At 36.2% G+C, this 19,784-nt stretch overlaps 1 protein-coding gene across 3 annotated transcripts; it reads right to left on the reverse strand.

Annotated features, from left to right (window-relative positions):
• Nucleotides 1-994: 994 nt before the first annotated feature.
• On the reverse strand, nt 995-18,517 carry LOC117426931 (metaxin-2-like). 3 transcript variants are annotated; one of them, XM_034045178.3, is made up of 10 exons: nt 18,332-18,517; nt 15,563-15,610; nt 14,692-14,738; nt 7,865-7,937; nt 5,696-5,772; nt 4,888-4,980; nt 3,757-3,795; nt 3,192-3,317; nt 2,647-2,723; nt 995-1,645 (listed from the first exon to the last, which is right to left on the reverse strand). In XM_034045178.3, exons 1-10 carry the CDS (start codon nt 18,369-18,371, stop codon nt 1,435-1,437), a joined length of 831 nt encoding a protein of 276 aa, XP_033901069.1. In that variant the 5' UTR covers nt 18,372-18,517; the 3' UTR covers nt 995-1,434. The 3 variants fall into 3 exon arrangements, with proteins under 3 accessions (XP_033901069.1, XP_058889640.1, XP_058889642.1); XM_059033657.1 differs by lacking the exon at nt 18,332-18,517 and adding an exon at nt 9,847-9,902; XM_059033659.1 differs by lacking the exons at nt 14,692-14,738; nt 15,563-15,610 and having other exon boundaries at nt 18,332-18,508.
• Nucleotides 18,518-19,784: the final 1,267 nt, after the last annotated feature.

Below are 19,784 nucleotides of genomic sequence, written 5' to 3' on the forward strand. Positions count from 1 at the left end.
CATTAGTATTTGCTTCCCATGGTTCCGATGCACCATTTTCACCATTCTTACCACTGCACACTGTAATGTATTAAAAAAAAATGTTATTAAAAACATGTTATTGAGTGCAATTTTAGGAGATTGCTCTGGCAGCATGTGTCTGCAGCTGTAGAGTTTATGTTTCTAACCTGAGATTCAATTATTATTATTTTTTTTAACAAAAACAATGTAACAGCATCAGACCAGTTCATGTGGAGGTCATGTGTATCTGTTACTGAATATGACCTGGGTCACTGATGATCACGCTGACAGACACTAACCTTTGCTAAGTTTTAGGAACAGACTGGAATTTTAGCTAATCGCTTCACAGCTTTAGGACAAACACAGCTTTGCTCTAATTGGGCAGTGTCTTAAGTTTACAAAGTGCCAGGAGCAGTTTGCCTAAACAGATATGCATTGTATTGACGTTACTGCGGAGCCAATGTTGTGGCAAGATGACCTGGGCAACACTCATAGGTCAATTGGTGTCAGGCTGCTGGGGATCCAAATTGCTTGAAGGAGCAATCCAAAACAAACCCCAGTGTATCCAAATAACCCAGTGAGATACAAAGATAAATCGAGGTACTGAGCAGCTCCATACACCTTCAAATAATTTAACAGAAACAAGATATACAGACCAGACCAGCCTGCAGGAGAACAAGCTTTCTTCTCGGTGTGGTGACCCAGCACACATCTGATTTTTAGAAGAGAGCCATCATTTGAATGCAAATGTGTAACAGCGGCTAATCACCTTGTAAACACAAAGATCCTCTTTGAGTGTACACTTGTTAAGGCCTGAGAAAAGAGCAGCTTTACCAGTTTGAGGCTATATCAGCTAACATGATAATCCTCTAATGTGTAATGCAAATTGTTTGCCCTTTGTTCTTCTGTGGTGTAAGCTGAAGGCTCTGTGTTGCCTACATGTGTGAAGGGCCCAGTGCAGAAGCTTTGTGCAAGATCAAAAGACAAGGAAGTGTACTTTTTATACATTACGTTTTAATGCATTGCATGCAGATAAAGTGGAGTCCAAAGGCTTTTCAAAAGTGTATGACGTGAAAGACACAGCAAATCAACAATTCCCAAATGGTAAATGATGACAACCACATGAGTAAATTTAGTTATATCATACACGATAGTCAGATTCAGATGAAATTAAAAGTTTCCTTAAATGCATCACCTTTAAAGCTGCATTCTCTTCGTGCTTGCAACCAAATGGTTCATTCTTTTTTTTGTTAAAAAAACATATCTGGTTACTTCATTTTTATGATAAATCTCAAAAATGTCATAGACCGCCATGTGCCAGTGGTATGTACTGTTGTGTTGCAGGTATTATAGTCTAGTTATTTGTGTGCCTCATTATTGAGGATCTAGTTATTTGTGTGCCTCATTATAAGAGGATCTTGCAGCTGTGAAAGTTTACATCAAGGAAGAGCCTTTTGATAAGCGAGAGGTTGAACTTGTAATGCTGTCTTTGTCATGGTCTTCAAAGTAGTTCTGCTCTATCCTCCTGCAGAACGACAACAGGTTACTGTAGTTCTTCACTTTCTCTCCCAATTCGTCACTGGTGAGCTGAGTTGTAAGAATTGTGAACAGATGTCCAAAGACTAGAGCATCCAGTTCAGTAGGCCTGAAAACAAAGAACATTTTAGGGGACTCTTTTTCTTTTCTGGTTTAAAATACTTTTTTTTTTCTCCAGTCTTGAAAAACCCTATCAGGTTCAGACCACAAGTCAAAACAATGTGCATTCTCAAGACAGCACCTCAGATGCCCAGTCAGCTGCTAGCATTTTGTAACTAAATTAAATGAAACCTCCAAAGGTTTCACTGATGCATGCGATCTAAATTTTTATTACTGCAATTTATTATACATTCCCCAAGCTTGTGACAAACCCTGCTGCCATTAACAGATTCATTATAATTTCCCAATGCACTAAAAATTAAAGAAAATATATGTGAACACAGTCCACCGACATAAAAATGTAAGTAGGGTACAGTATTTTATCATTTTGCCTGGCTACCCTTCACCTATCAGGCAAAATAAAAAGAAAAGGGAACTAGAAGTCTGTTCCCTTGGTCTCCCCTGCAGCTAGCATGCATAACAAAACCCCCCCCTTGAAGGACGGGTGCACTTCAAACAGGAAAATGCCCTTCTGGGCTTTTCATCTGCCAAGAAGCCTGACACCAATGAAAATGAAACCTACATGGTGGCAGTCTTTGGTTCCATTTCTTTTGTACGAAAGGCTAAACAAATGGAAATAAACATGACAGCAAAATCAAAGGAAGACAGTGCATGCTTGAAACATGTCCCTGTCTTTACCTATGGACCCCTCCCTCATGAGTTGACCTTTTGCGAACTCCTACCAACTGGGGTGGTCACTCCATAGGCATCAACTATAAATTTGCTACAAGAGAAGCTGACAAATCGAATTTATGGTATATTAAAATGCACTGGAAGCCTAAAAAAAAAAAAAAAAAAAAGACAAACGTTCTGATAACATTTAAATAACAAGAAATTGTTTCTGGACATGACAGGTTGTGCAAATGAATAAACAATGTGTTACAAGACAAGTAAGTCCTCCATTATTATATTTGCTGGATATTCTTAAGTTATGCATAGAAATAAACTTACTGTTTGTTGAAGAAATAAGGCTGTGTCCCCAGTCGCTGTGACAAAGCTTGGCAGCACTGACTTACATCTTCATAAACCTTATAAAGAATGATTGCAACAAACAACATGTTTCAAGTATCTCTTAGGAGGCAGACTCTACAGTAAAACCTTTCTTGGCTACACATCTGTACCTGATTCAGGACTTGATATTTTAATTGTAATGTGCCAAGGGGAAATACTTGTTTTACAGACTATTACTATTGTTATTTTTGGGGCTGTATGTATACGACGACAAATACATTTTTGAATATTTCCAAGACAAGGACAAGGTATGTCTGTAAATAACAGATGCCACATTAACCTGTATCCAATGCATCTCATAAAAATGCCTATGGGCATGAAAACATGAAGGGACAATAGCTAATACTTACTGTGCTTAGGCAGGGAGCCAGGTTCAAGTAATAAGACAAGGTGGTATTAAGACAATTAATAAATTTATGATTTAAAAAAAAATAGCCAGCCACATATTAACCATTTCAAGCTGAAACATCTACAGCCCAACAAACCTGATCAAGAGTCTTCCCTGCCCATCCAATCGCTTTCATCTTGCGTCGAACTTCCCACTGCTTCTGATAGGCCAACACGTGATTCAGAGGCCATGTGTAAGGAGAGCTAAATCTAGGCCTAGTAATCTTCCAAAATAAAAATGAGAACAACTTGAGTCCCTATTTAAGATCAAATAACTAATCAAGCATTTACAGTGTACCAAACAAATCATTTCAAAGATATGTAGCAGTAACATATTGCAAGGAAAACAAATTTGAATGACTGTATTGTATTCTTCGTTGCTTATAATAAGCCTGTCAACAGAATTCAATTTAAAATGTATCTTCATTGAACAGCATACACATCTACAAGATATAAAAAAAGTCACTACTGAAAGAAAAGACAAGAAAAGGACCACATATCTTACTGAAAATGTATGTGATATATGTGCAGGCACAGTAAGTGAACACTGCATTACTAATGCTGTAAAACACAATATATCATTTATGAAGTGGGAGTTGCGATTGTGAAGAAAGCTCCCTTTCATTAAATTTTAATTAAGATAAATGCTCTAAAAGTGCTCACCTCCTTTGCTGTATTTTCATCACACCACTGTATGTACAGCTGCAAAACAAACCAGGAAAATCACAACATAAAAAAACAACCCAGAAATGAATGGACAATACAGAGCAGTATAAAAATGTACTCCTTCCACATATCTACACTTGATTTACAGAGGGAATGCTTGGAATATTAAAAGGTTGTTACAAACATTTAATTGATGTTCTGGGGATGTAGTGATCAATTAGTGTAAGACTACAGAAAAGGACATTTATTGTAAAAACTGTATAAGGTGAAATAAGAAATGATAGGTGAAACTAATTAATACTTGGGGGGGGGGGGGGGGGGGGGGGTCAGGGTGACCCTTTTCATTTTAAAACAAGTCAACAGCAATGATTGCTCATTTAAATTCCTGATGGAAATGATCAGTAAATATAATCGTCTGTAAACAGATAGACTGATGTATCACTAGCTCTAAATTATTTATGTCATATTACTACTGATGTTACTAATGTTTGCTGTACCTGAATACACCAACACTATTTATTGCAGTCCAAGGTGGGGGGATATACACAAGGTGGATGACAATGTCATTATAAGTTCTACTACAAATCAGGCTGGTATAAGATACGTTTGTTATGATTGATTGTGACATCATAGCAGCAACTGTATCACCACATCATGGGTGTTTTCACAAAGTGAAATTGATCATATTGGTTTTGTCAGTTTGTTCATAAAGTCCTGTTTAAAACTGACACTCCAAAAAGTGATGTTTTTCTTTTACGGATAACATTTAATCAGTATAATCTATATTATATATTACCGTAGATATATAAAAAAAATGTATGGGGCACTACAGCTTTAAAACTAACAAACTTGGTAGTGTCTAAGACATGATCTAGACCATTTAAAGTAGGTAACAATATTACAGGTTGTTTCTCTTGTCTGAGGATCGCTCATGAGTAACAGAAAATTCACTCTACAAAAGAGAACCCTAGAGTGGGGCCTTAAACACATTAAACCTCTTTAGTCTGTCAGTATAAGAGCTAGCAATGCCAATTGCTGGGAATAAAAAGAAAGAAAAATGTGTCATAAGTTTTCATTCATCCTGCTGTTGAAAGCAATAGCCACATACGTTTGTAGAAGTTACTTTACCTCAGCTGTCAGCAGCATATTATTCACAAGTTCCATGTAGGCTTTCATCTCAGCCTTCTGGACTTCACCCAGTCCATCACTAAGTGAATGGCCCTAAAGGGACACAGAGTGGGAATGCACTAAATAATACAAATCAGTTCAGCTGTGGGATGGCTCCAGCTCAGAACAGATGCATGGCTCTTCAAGCAAACAGACCAAACCCATTATGAAGTGTTGTAAATAATGCGCTCATTGATGCAAATTATATATATATATATATATATATATAATTATACACACACACACACACACACACACACACACACACACACATATTATATATATATATATATTTTTTTTTATTAGTGAAATACAAAAACAATTAGAACACTGGAATAATAAATGACTGAGTAGAATCTCATTCTAATACAGCCAATTTACAGCATACGCAGCTCCTCAGTTTAATTTCATTAGAATTTCCAGCACGGTCCTAGCTTTTTAATACAATCATTTCCCTTATATAACAATTTTGTCTTAAGCTACCACAAAGCGTAACTGTTTCAATCTTTAAGTGTAAATAGAAAGCATATAATTAAGTGTTCCGGGTCATGTTCAATGGATTTTTGTTCTCGGTTTGTAAATATCTATACATAGGACACCTTTTTGCTTTATTTGACAAATTTCAAAGCTTGGCAGTGGTTGTAAACATTCATAATTTTTATAAATTGTCAAATCAATGTGTGTGCCAGAATGTGGCTGAGAGTGATTGATGAAGTGGCTTTGCAGTTACTGTGACCAAATGCATTTATATAGATGTAGTTTTTCTTACCTTCGCCTTGATGAACTGGACTATAGGACCAAGTTCCGATACAACTTGATTACCGACGTGTATAAAAGGGACTTTACCTGGGGGGGCAAAAAAAAAAATAAAAAAATGGCATGACCCGCTTACAAAGCTCTGCAGTCAGAAATGGAACAAAGCGTAAGAGCCCCATTGTATTCTCTATGCCTCAAAGCTGAAAGAAATGAAATTGTGTCCAGTGACTTTTCACATTATAGCCACAGCGTCAGTTACAATACTGCCCCGGGCCTTCACATTAAAAGAAACTTGTCCACCCACAGACATTTTAAGCCCAATACATTTCATAGAATGCACCATAGTAAAATTGTAATGTATTAAACCTTTTTTTTTATTTTTTTTTTTAATAAATATAAAACTATCACCAATTTCATCTACATCCGCAAATCAATAAACTTCACTATACAGCTATATAACGTTAATATTCTCTCAGAAATGTCTGTTGGTTATAGCATAGATACAAATGAATACATCCCTGATTGATGAAAAACACACAGATGCATGAAAAATCTTAACTTTCTTTTAAGTCATCCAGTAGGTATAATTTTACTTGCTCAATCAGGCCACATTGGTGATCTGCAGTTTCAGATTGCCCCGGTCAATCAGTTAAGTAGATCGCTAAGGCCGCAAATCTGTTTTCTGCTGAGCTGAAATTAATAACCATCTTTCAAGAGCTATGAAAGATGGCCTATTATGTGGGAGGACTGGAAAAAGTCTGTTAGCATCCAACAGTGTGCTCATATTTCCTATAAGGAAATTAAATCTGATTTTAATAGGATTTTACATAATGGCAAAACAAGGAAACAACATAATGGCTAAACAAGGAAATCCCTCACACGCGTCAAGAAAATACATGCTGCGTGAAAACAGGGTACCCTTAAAACAGGAAACTACCTTCTAAGTTATCATGTCAGAATTAAGAAAAAAATGAAAGCTATCCATTTCAAACAGAGAGTACATACCAGTAGGTTAGATTTCAATTGATAGATATATAGATAGATCTATTAAAAAAAAAAAAAAAAAAAAAGGCTTAAATACAAATAGTATTTTTTTTTTCTCGATGCATGGAACCTGCTGTTTGGCCTAGTTCACTAAGAGTTCACACTAACAGCAGGTTCTGTCATGGTCCCTTTCAATAGATTCATTCTCACAAACTCACAGGCAGCCTTAGGGTAATGGATGAGGTGCAATGCTCCAACAAAGACCTCATCTGCATCCATACCATAAAGTGTATGACAAAAGAGATGCAGGTTTCTTTAACACAGAGGTCTCGGAGGGTTTTCCACTTGTGTTCCCTATAAACAAGAACACTGCGTTTCTGTTGTTTATGCACACATTTATTTTTCAAATTGTTATCTGTTACTTTATGATTTTTTATTTTTTTGATGTAGACAAAAGGTTTAAATTAATACAAAATAATTTATTTCAGGACGTTTCAGACAAAAGCCCTTTAGCTGTGTAGAAAGACTTTTCATATATATAGTTTGCATTATTATTATTTGTATTTACTTTGTAGAAAGGTTTCTGATTCCATCCCCAAACTGTGTCTTTATTCGAAGATTTTTGGACTTGGGTCTGGGGTTATTACATTGTTAAGCTATTTCCATACGCAGCAGCATAGTTCAATTAAAACATACCTGTACAAACCTTTTGCAGTTGCATGTCTTTGATTATCCAAAAACACATTAAATGTAATTTAAAAACACCTTTCATTGCTCTAGTACAAACTGCAATACCTACGTGGTAGAGTGCTGTGAAGAGATTGCACCAGTTATCTTCAGTTCACTGCCTCAGCTGACCTTGCTAGAATATTATAAATCAGGCATGCAGTGCCAGCATTTGAATAAGACCATTGCTGGAAGCCAACAAACATAATCTGCATATTAATCAGATTTACTAATTTACTACAAATGTGTTTGCAATAAAAAAATAAATACCAGTACTAATATGGGCATATTCCACACATCCTGGTTTATATTGCATTCTTTATAACCCTAGAAAACAGCCAAGTGTTCAGGAGAATCGGGCCATTAGAATCACTGCATCTAATGGTGTCGCTTAATAGCTGCAAGCTGAAATATTGTTGCCATGGCACTGTAACGCCAGTGCTCCAGTGCACAGAGGGAACAGCAGACTTACCAGATGGAGACATGTACTCTGCATTGGCCCTACAAGCCACCTGGACTGGCAGATTGCACATTCGCAAATACGCCTGGCAAGAGAAAATACAAAAAAATACATAAAAAATTACCTGACAGCAAATTCAAAACAGTGCAATGAAGCAGGCAGTGTACTGCGGTGCCACATGTCTATATAGCTAAACACCTCGTGTTCATATATTTGAAATGTTGAAAAGGAAAAGATACATAAAATGCAACTTCCAAAAATGTGGAAGTGGCTGCAAATAAAATAAAAACAAAACAAAAAGAAAAGATCAGAAATCCTCAAGTTTGGTTTTCTTCAATTTATCATTATTTTGTTTGGCAAGCAGAATGTATTTGGTTCCCTGAAGAATTACAGGACTGTACTGCAGAAGACAAACAATTTACTGGCACTTTGCCTCATCAAACAGCGCTGCCAGGCTGCCACCAGCTATTCATTTTAAGCCATACATGTTTAAGCCAGTCAGCCTGAAAAAACCTATTTGTTGGGGCACCAGCCCATTACATGTAGAAAAAGCTGCCCATAAAGGGTTTCATTTGAAATAGCCATGTCTCTAGTATTGATGGTGGAAGGACATACAGTACATATTTGAAATGGTAGGACATGTTAATTTTCCAAAAACTATAGATCATTTAATTATGTTAAAACACAAAGACTATTTCAGATTGTCGAGTTCTACTAAAACAGAATAATTACCCTTTAAAACAAACCAAACGTACATGCCTTAGTCTCTGGCTGCCTTTTATTCCCCTCCTGACAGGAAACTGAAGTTTAATTTTGGCCAGCCTTACTACATGAATTCCCTTTACAGCAGAACCCTAAATTAACTTTAAGGCTCTGTAGGTTGCCTGAGGTAAAGTGTAAAACTGCAGTAGTGTGCGACTCAATGCACCTTCAAGAGACACTGTCTAAATTATTCTGGAGCAGGAGCTGTGTTCGAGCCAGCTGACAGCTCTGGCCCTCAGTGGACACAGTGAGCACAGGGTCCTGTTCCAAACAACTGCCACAGTATTCTCAAGATATTTATATTATTCAAAGATAAATGTATTGTCAATTCTGTGTCTCAAAACGCTAGATATGTGTGTTGCTTTACTTCTGCAGCAGCCAAAGGTCACTTCACCTCCCTCCCTCCAGAAAGGAATCTGAACAAACTAAAGCACATGCATTATAAATGCCATTATTTTAAAATCTATTTTTCTTTATTTTGTCACTTGAAGGAATTTTATTTATTTTGAAATCATGTATATTCCTTTATTTTATTTGTTTTATGCAATACCAGTTTCTTTAATAATCAAAAACTAATCAAATGAAATGTAAAGGCATTCCAATGTCTGCATATTGTGGAAACTGATTCATTTAATACACTACTGTATAGATATATAAACATTTGTTTTGTATCCATTGTCTATGTTTTTATAGTGTCTAGGTTTAATTTGTTGTTAAGCAGAATACTTGCTAAACGTGTAACCAATATCCCACAAGCCATGAGATCCTTGTCATTAGTCTTAAAATAGGATAGCATCATTTAAATATTTGGTCACATAATACCTTTTTACTATTTTAATTACATATATTTATATAATCTCATTTGAGACTCATATTAGAGAAGTTAATAAAGTATATGTTTACCATTTGAGAAATATAGCCAAACTTAGACCAATTATTTCTCTATCTGATGCCGAGAGACTAATGCATGCCTTTGTTTCATCTAGAATTATTATTTCATATTAGGATTATTGTAATGCACTTTTTTCTGGTGTCCCAAAAAGTGTAGCATCCCGCTTGCAGCTTGTACAAAATGCTGCTGCTAGAATTCTGACTAAAACCAGAAAATGTGAACATATTACCCCTGTTTTGGCCTCTTTACACTGGCTCCCTGTGCAGTACACAATTGATTCTGCTGTTAACTTACAAGGCCTGAATGGATTAGCACCTAGTTATTTGCAGGAGTTACTGACCCCATATCTTCCAAACCGCACTCTGAGATCACAGGATGCGGGGCTGCTGGTTATTCCTAGGGTCAACAAAAAGCAACACGGGAGGTAGGGCTTTTTTGTTGTAGAGCATCTAAATTACTGTACAGTACTTTGCGATACTTTTGTATGAAAAGGGCTATATAAATGCAAACATATAAAACATATTAGTGACACAGCATTAAGGATGCAGTACATTACAGATTTTTTTTCTCTCAAGCTTAATGTTTTATAAAGTCAAGCATGATCACAAAGATGCACATTTTATAAAGTAATGCATTAGCAGATTGGTATTTGTTACAAAATTAAAACTTACATCACGTAACCTGCACAAAAACTAATCCTTTGAATATTGCTCTTCCACACTGGTGCTTGGTATTTGTTACAGTTTATGTTCACACTTTAAATAAATAAATAAATAAACACATAAATGTCTGTTTTTTTGCTTTTAAACTGTATGTTAGAATTTAATATAGGTATAGAATGTGTCAGGAATAAATTGTGAAAAAGAAAAACAATTAGTCTATGCTGTATATAATTTAATATCTCACACCTTTTGTTTCCCTTGCAATTCCTCATATATATTAACAACCTTTCCATGTTATTTCTTGGGTAAGTGGGACAGTACAGCAATGTCAATAAGATACACTTAAAACAAAAAGATAAAAAAGAAGCAAAATATGAAGGATTGCAGGGGAAGATTTAAAAATCCATAAAGCCTGCCCACTGATTAAGACACTCAGTGCTCACTTCTGGGACCCAGGTTACATATAAAGCTCCGATTGGGGCATGACAATGATTTCTGGTGGTTTCAGCGTCGACCCTAATGGACATCACCACCGTAACCATCACTAATGCACATGCATTCAGCAACCTCAGCTAAAAAAGGCATGCCCAACCACCACCACCCCCCAAAATTACAATTAATAAACAGCAGGAACTATGTCTTTCCTGTATTGGTAGACAGTGAAGAAAGATTTCTTTATTGATGCTGCATTCATACTTGGCCTTATAACATCCATTCCCAGCTCCAGCACTCCAGGTCTCTTCTACAATAATGAGCACTGGGCAACCCAGAAAGCATATGTGTGTGTTTTCCATTTTAGACAGATTCATGAATATTCATGATAATTTAAACACTAACATATACAGTATAGAACGGTTTGCTTACACAGTATAATAATAATAATAATAATAATAATAATAATAATAATAATAATAACTATAAACATCTTAATTTTGGAGACAAAAAGTAACAGAAATACTAAATTAAATGACTGTGTTTTAACCACTATCTTTTCTATATTACATTTTTAAAACAATTATCTGCATGACATGCATCTACAAAAGATTCAACTTTATGTTATTCCTCATCAGGCCCTATAGACTGAATTCTGTTCATTCCATCTATTGTGTGATAGTAATACACACAACTTAGAGGCATGTAATACACACAACTTGGAGGCATGTACCAATACTGAGATTCTTAAAAACTATACACTGTCTGATGTAAAATATCATCTTTTCTTTCTGCAGTTACAAGCCATGTCGTTTCGCTATATTAGACTGCACACAGAACTACATTCTCATTGCTATTCTAAATATGTCCGAGTTTATGATAAGTAGTATAATTACCCATTTTTTAACTTTTCTAGTACATGGAAGTACTGGCAACTTTTAAAACTGAAAACCATGAATAAAACTGTCTCTGTAATAATCAATTTTTCACATTTAATGGTTACATACTATGCTACTGAAATAATGTGTCTGAGGTTACAAATGAAAACCACACAGGGTCATTCTTTATCTGGGAGACAGATTAAATTCCAAACCCTGTTACTGTAATAGGCACACTTGTAGTTTAACATAAATTAGAACTCTAATTATATTAGCTACTATTTTAAACAAAATAACAGATTCCTTAGAACCCGTAGATGTAATTTATAGCGAAGCCAGGTTCATTTTCCAGAACAATCAATTTCACACTGCAGCAGAAGGCTAATTTAATGATGTAACATTTTTTCTCTGGAATGCTGCAAGGCTGGATTCAGTTATCACTGAAAGGGTCTCAAAGATAAATGAAGACACAATTTATTCAGTCATAATTCTATATTGAAAATGCTATAAAAAAGGTGTCCATATGGGCATCAGTAAAATGGAAAGGGACTATAATATATTTTGGCCTAAAATATTATGGATGAGAAAGAGGTTATTTATTACTCATATTTCTTAATCACTAGGTTGTCTTTTAGTCAGGGAGAAAATTACAAGCTTCAAAAAAAACAAACACATTTAGGAGTCCAACAAAAAATCCATGCATATGTACTGTAGCCTATAAATATCAGTGATCTAAAAGTTTTGGGCAGTATCTATTTTCTTCTTGTGAGAACACTGGGATTTAAAACACAGGCCTCCAGTAAGGGCTCAACAATAGTACTTTGCCCACTGGCTGGTTCAAAGGCAAATCTGTCCCTTAACCAATTTTTGATATTCAGTACGTTAGAGTAGGCCAATTTCTCCATTTGCTATTGCAATTCGCTCCATTTTACCTGATGCTAACATTTCATGTGCTTGATAAATTTTAATGTCATAGAACACACATTATGGTAGTAGTGGTGCCTGATTAGTAATACCGCTCTCCTGTCCTTCTTCAAACCATTTCATTATTTCTTAAGGGTATCTTAGCAGCTACTCTGCTACCTTTGGAACTGTATGATAAAAAGCAGTACTGGGGCAACCTGGGTGGTGATGTCATAAGCCAGTTCATCTATTGAGTTTTACACTGAGTGCTCTTCTTGCTCTAGACCAGTGGTGGCCAATACACTAAACACTGCGATCCATTTTGGAGGATCTCAACTGGCTCCGCGATGCACCAGTAAGCTATGACCAACAATTATTAGCAGGACTTAATATAACAGTGTCCAATACGTAAGATAGCAATAATAAAATAAAACAACCACAATAACAAAAATGTAACACGCGCAATCAAAGCATTTTTAATACTAAGCATAAATAGTTATAAAACAGAAACCTACCAGCATTTTTCATGCGAGTCTTGAACCCTGGTGTAGGCAGGGCTCTACGCTAACTTATTTTTAGGCACATGTGCACCTAATTTAAAAAATGTAGGTGCGCACTGAAAAATTAAAGGGCACACACACACACAAAAAAAAAAAAAAAAAAAGTCCTCAAATTAATGGTTGAATATCTATGTATCTTTTTTTCCTTCCTTTCTTATATAACACTTGTGCAGTTCAATACTTTTGCATCAACAAAATTATAATGGGCAACTTTTTTTCCCCCCAACTTAAATGATTTTTAACTGCCTGGTAGCATCTTTCTCAGAATGTGCTACTTGCCTGTGTATAGTAGCAGGATGGTCTGGCTGACATTTCTGGATATATGCCTCTCTGCACATTGAGCACTGTTTTGAAGCACTGTGTTTTAATATAGTTTCACGTTTGAACTTGTGGCTCCCAGTAAAAATGCAGTGGACACCAATAGACTACATTCCCATAGTATATTGCGCTATGAGCGTTCAGATATGACAGTGTTTTTTTTTGTTTTTTTTTATATACTTTCAGCTGAAACAAAATCACGTTTATTTTTTATAGCCAATATTTAGGAATTTCTAGTCACACACATGTGCCTAAATTAATTTACATTCGCACAAGCATTTTTTTAGTCTCATATGCAGAAACTGTCTGAATATTTTCATCTGTGCTACTGGATGACACAGAAGGCTCTCCCCATCAGCTGTAACAAAAACTGTTGTGTGCTTATATGTTAGTGCTTGTTCTGATTTGTCCCGAGATCCACCAAAAATCCACATATTGATGACCACAGCTCTAGACCTTTTAAACAGCTATTAATATCACAGTTGTAATTTTATATTATATATATATATATATATATATATATATATATATATATATATATATATATATATATATATATATATATATAAGTTTGAGAAAAAGGAAAACTGCTGTGTACCAAAATGATCATTCTGGAATTTTGTTTAAAAGACTACTTGTTTGTTTTTTATCAACTTCTTAAAGCACTGTTTTTCTGTATTCAGCCGATGAAGGACTTGTAGTCCGAAATGTCCTGATAATTGATTTGTAATCAATTATTCTACCTTTTTAAGTACCTGAAATATCCTTTTCTCTTTTTTGTTTTTCCTATATATATATATATATATATATATATATATATATATATATATATATATATATATATATATATATATATATATATATATATATATATATATACACACACACACACACACACACACACACACACACACACACACACACACACACTGAGTATCAAAAGAAACTTATCACTATTATAACAATTATTTTTGAAAAGTTGATTGGATACTGGATATGGAGTAATTTCAGCTGTTGAATTGCAAGCTTGAATAAAAGCAATGAAAAAAAATCACAGAAAAAAAAAATAATACGCCACGCCACGTCTGTCAAGAAAGCAGCGCCTTCGTGCAATCGGCATGCTGGAGACTGGACTAGGGCAGCGTACTGTGGCTCACCGTCTTGGGTGCTCACAGCCAGCAATTTCAAACCTGGCGAGACAGTATAACCAGACACACACTGTCAATGACACCTGCCTAAGATCATTTTGCAGCATCTTCATGATGTCAGTTGTTAATCAGCACAATACAAAGTCACTGCCCTGCTCTAAAACAGAGTTTGTCTTTTTTCGATCACATCTAGTGAATTTTATCCAAATATGAGTGATAAGTTTCTTTAGTATTATTTTTATTATTATTATTTTGCAGCAACAAGAACATATATTTTATTTTACCTGGACAGCAAGTGAGGAAGCATGATCTGAAAGCAATATCTGATCATCTGCAAAACAGAACAAAACCAAACATCTTGAGACACTGCATTGTTACAGGTAATGCACCTATGACTACTGCTAAGAAAAGATGCAATCTATCCAATTCACAGTACAAAAATACCAAAAAAAAAAAAAACGTTTGGGTGGATTACACACTTTAATGTTTGAACAACAAATATAATCTGGATTAATTCAAATATTTTAAGTAACAGCACTGTGTAAAAAAACTTCATTAAATGAATGTTGCAAACCTTGTCTCACCTTGTCTCAGAAAGAAAGATGACAAGTTTGCTGCAATAAAAATTCTATGGTTTGGGGACTGGGGGCTGGTAACTATTAGTCTTCATTACTTTGCAGACTTCCGACAACTGTAGCATGCTGCTGAGCCCCAAATGGGCGCTATAATGTGATCTTATGATATATGAAGAGCTGCTAAAGGGAGCCTGAACCATCCTGTTTTTTTTTGTTTTTCCAGTTCCTTTTTTTCTTTGCCAAGAGCCGTGCTTACCACTGGGCTTCAAAATAGTGCTGCCTCAGCTGTTGGTGCAGTAAATCAACCAAGTCTGCAACTGCATCATTTAATACTGCCTACAGCGGCTAATAGAATGGTTCAATAGCAAAGCAAAGCAGCACCTAATCTAAGCTATGGGAAAAAATGGCCAATATTGGCCTTTAAATAACAGCTTTTAATACAAAGACATGAAGGAACAACCTCTGCACTGCTTATCTGCATTAATCTTTCCAGTTAATCCATGTAACACTGTATAAAAATGTATTGTCTTTTGTTTCAGTGCAAACGCCTGTGCTGTTAACTGCAAAATGAATTACTCACCCTTCAGAGGCTGATACAGTGCTGCATTCTCAGGCCAAGGCTCTGCAGCTGAATGAAACAAATGGAATGTGTAATTACTGTAACTAGGACCTGCATAGTGCACCAGTGTGGCACAAAAAAGAGACATTACATCAGATCTTGAAACCACATGTGCCCAACCTACAGTATTAAATGGCATACTGTATGTTTTGTGCACTGTAAATATGCTATGTTATACATACTGCACGGTAATATTGGACAATATACAGCCTACGTCGTATTCTAAAACTTTATCAATGGAAAATTAATAATATTTCCCCATTAATAAACAGGCATTTAACTTCTAAATATACACTTTAAATATGTACAGTATTGCCCACATAACCCTAAAGTTGAAAGAAATATTAAATATAAAAATTGCAGTACTTAACATTAAACCAGTAAAAAAAACTACAGGGTGTCTATGGCTTTCTCCATATGTAACAGACTTTTTACCTCAATATGAAAATGATATTATGTCAGTGGGCAACATCACAGTCACCAACCCATTCAGCATGCCGTGTGTATACTGCATAACCCTGCAAATACGAAGTCACTACCTCAAATGGTCATTGTGTAAGAGGCTTTGCCAGTGGGTAACCATGATCAAACTTTACCTAGAGAATCAAAGATTTTTGTGTTCCAGGTACGAGGCCAGTATTCAAGCATTACGGAATCAATAAGTCACATGATCAAAATACAAAGCCAACTTTGGTAACATGTCAAAATGAAGGGTAGATTTAGCCACAGTTACAATAACACTGAAAATATGAAGTCAGAATCTCAAAATGGTTCATTAGATATTATTATTATTTATTATTATTTATTTCTTAGCAGACGCCCTTATCCAGGGCGATTTACAGTCGTAAACAAATACAGAACAAGTAATAATACAATTAAGAGCAAGATAAATACAATGACTTTGGTTCTAGCAAGTACAAGTATGACAAAATACGATTCAATAATGGCAGATAACAGTGTCAGTGATAGTTGCATCAGGATATAATTAAATACAAAATACTACAGATTAAATAACACTTGATAGATTACAGTACTCTAAAGTACAGGATTAAATGCAGTAAAATAGGGGGCAGATAAGAGCAAGTAAAGCGCATTTAAGGAAGAGTGATAAGTGTCCAGGGGAAAAAAAAAAGAGGAGTTCTACAGGTGCTGTCTGAAGAGGTGAGTCTTGAGGAGGCGCCGGAAGGTGGTCAGGGACTGGGCAGTCCTGACATCTGTAGGAAGGTCATTCCACCACTGCGGGGCAAGGGTGGAGAAGAAGCAGGCTCTGGAGGCAGGGGAGCGTAAAGGAGGTAGAGCCAGTCTTCTAGTGCAGGAGGAGCGGAGAGGTCGAGTGGGGGTGTAGGGAGAGATGAGGGTCTGGAGGTAGCTGGGTGCAGTCTGGTCAAGGCATCTGTATATTACCAGTTGAACAAGCCATAAGAGCATACGAAACGTTCAGAATGAGAGTCGGCCCGTGGCCCCAAATTCTGATCTGGTTTGTGGTTCCTAGTTGTTGATTGATTTTAATGTTTTAGCAGTAACAATATGGCTTAGCATTCCATTCCTTACACTGACCACTCTCTGTTTATACTCCATGTCCCAAGTCTGTTTACTTTCAATTTACAGCGGTATGCTTTGGTCCTGGACTCTGTGCTGTGCTTGAAATAGTGACTTGGATTAACTTTGTTTAACAATGTTGACTCCTTTGTGTTGTTCTCGCTGAAGTGCTTCAGTTCCCTCTGTCTTCATAACTCATACCTTTTAACAGTAAGATTAGTCTAGATTCTCTTCTCTGGACTGTCTCCAAAGCTCACATTTTGCAAAACAGGGACCAAAATTGAAAAAAAAGTTTTCTAAGTGCATTCTCACCACTGTATAATATAACCTCAATTATAACTTCCTCCTTGATTTGTAACCTTTTTATAATTAAGTATTCTGTTTGTTTTCTAAATAGCTTCATCAAATGGTCTGGTTGCTGACAGTGACAAGACTACTATTACACCAATAACTTTTTTTCAGGTCTGTTCAAGTTCAGTCCCACGGATTCTGGTATTTGTATCTAACATTTTGAAACCTGCCTGCTACATTTATTAACATTAAATCTGCCAAGCACTTGCCCAGTTCTGTATTGACCAAATACATTACATTACTTGTGCTGAACAAAATGATTTAGGAGACAGCTTGTAGAGCACTGTTTTTTGGAATGGGTTTTCTATGTAGTAGTCGAAACATTATAAATTAAATATTCAGAACATAAACACGAGGCCATTATTAAAAAAAAAAAAAAAAAAAAAGTGTTAGAGATGAAACTGGGCTGATGTAATACTTAAAATGTAACTACTGACATTGTGGTATCCTCCTTGTTGGTGCTGATTTCTTCCCTGTACCAGCTTCATCTCCCAAAACGTTAAGTATATAAATTAAATACTAGCACACACAATAAAACTAATACTTACCTGCATTAATGTTTTATTGTTTGTCGAATACTCTGCACTTTCCTTTTTTAGACTTATATACTGCTTCTGGATTGTTCTCCTGACTCGCAAACTGTAGACACACCTCTTTAAATAACAGTAAACTACAGTACTGCAAGTATTTTCTGAATCCGCGTAAAAAGATGTTGTATTAAATGTACATATTTCGCAATATTGCTGTTAGTGTCAGAGACATAACAATAATGTCGTTTTGAGCACAGAACTGACAAAAGAGGCCAAACATACATAAAAAGAAAGACTATAATGTCATTACCTGCTATCTGGGAGACAAACGCCTCTGCAGCAAGAGACATGGCGACAGCTCCAAACAATACAACAAATTAAACAATTCAGTAGTTGTACCGAGTGAAATATTGTTCACATGCACTGCACAAGGTTAAGGGCACAGGAGGTTTCAGGAAGTGAGTGTTGCATTTGACAGGCACAACAAGAGGGACGTGAGCAACTACTTCCTGGTGCAGCTGCAGACTGCTGAACACTACTTCCGGGTTAGTTTTGCATTCATTTGTATTGACTTTTCTACAATGCTTTCTTCCTTTCATTCGGCTAAACAGGTTCATACGGAAGCGTCCTAGTGCCAATTATTAATAATAATAATAATAATAATAATAATAATAATAATAATGTGTCTTCTCTGTAGGACTTTATATCTGTTTTTGGTCTTTTACATCTTTTAAAATGTAATTTATCATATTTTCGTTTTTTACATCGCTATTAATGTAATTGGTCATATTTTTTCACCATTAAGAAAATAGTATGGTCTTTTACACCTTTTTAAATTTCATTTAACCTATTTTACAGTCTTTTACATCTTTGTTAATGTAATTTATGTGGAGTATATAAATGTACTTGTTATTTCTATTATAATTATTTACTGTCTGTATAAGTACAGTTGGTAGAAACAGAGCACTGTTGCTTTAAGAAGCATTACTTAAGCCTTTGAAGGACGCAACCTCGCAGGGCAGTCTCGCGTGGGGTGTGTGTGTAGTGGCTGCTGACTAGATTGACGTTCTAAGTTTAAACTCGCAACCTGGTCTCACAAGGGAAGCGTTAACACAGTAACGTCTTGCCGAGGCTCTGGAAACGTTACCCAGTTAACATTTAGATGGATTTACCACCATGCTTTGCTTTTTAAACTATAACAGTTTTTGTAAGTTGACAGCCTGGTTCCCTTTCAATTCGAAGATGACCACCAACAACATTATGTATGGGATATGCCTGCCCATTGGGTAGGTATCGCTGAGCTCTCTATAGCAGAGCTGCAGATATTCTCCTTCCTGGGAAGATGCACTCGGTCCCGCCCTCCAAAGGAATTAAAACTGTACACGCATAGCCCTTGGTACTTCAGTATCTAGGTGTGCATGGTGCTTATTGCACATGGCACACGGTGCCCAGCGCTATAGCACCAGCGTACAGACACGGCGCCGCACAGTACATGGTGCACATAGTGCCCGAGGTACTCGGTGCGCACGGTGCACACGGTGCATACGTTGCACATGGTGCACATGGTGCTCGGTACCCACTGCTACAGGTACACTCCTGCACGGAGCACAGCACGCACGGTGCACACGGTGCAGTTGTTGCTTGATCACATGGTGCTATATATTTATTATACATCACGGTGTACCCAGTGCAAGCAATGTTTGGTGCACGCTGTGTTCAGTCGGTGCAGAACACCGCCAATGATGTCGAGCAAGACCGGGTTC

This window comes from Acipenser ruthenus, chromosome 11, assembly GCF_902713425.1.
Source record: "Acipenser ruthenus chromosome 11, fAciRut3.2 maternal haplotype, whole genome shotgun sequence".
Lineage (NCBI taxonomy): Eukaryota > Metazoa > Chordata > Actinopteri > Acipenseriformes > Acipenseridae > Acipenser > Acipenser ruthenus.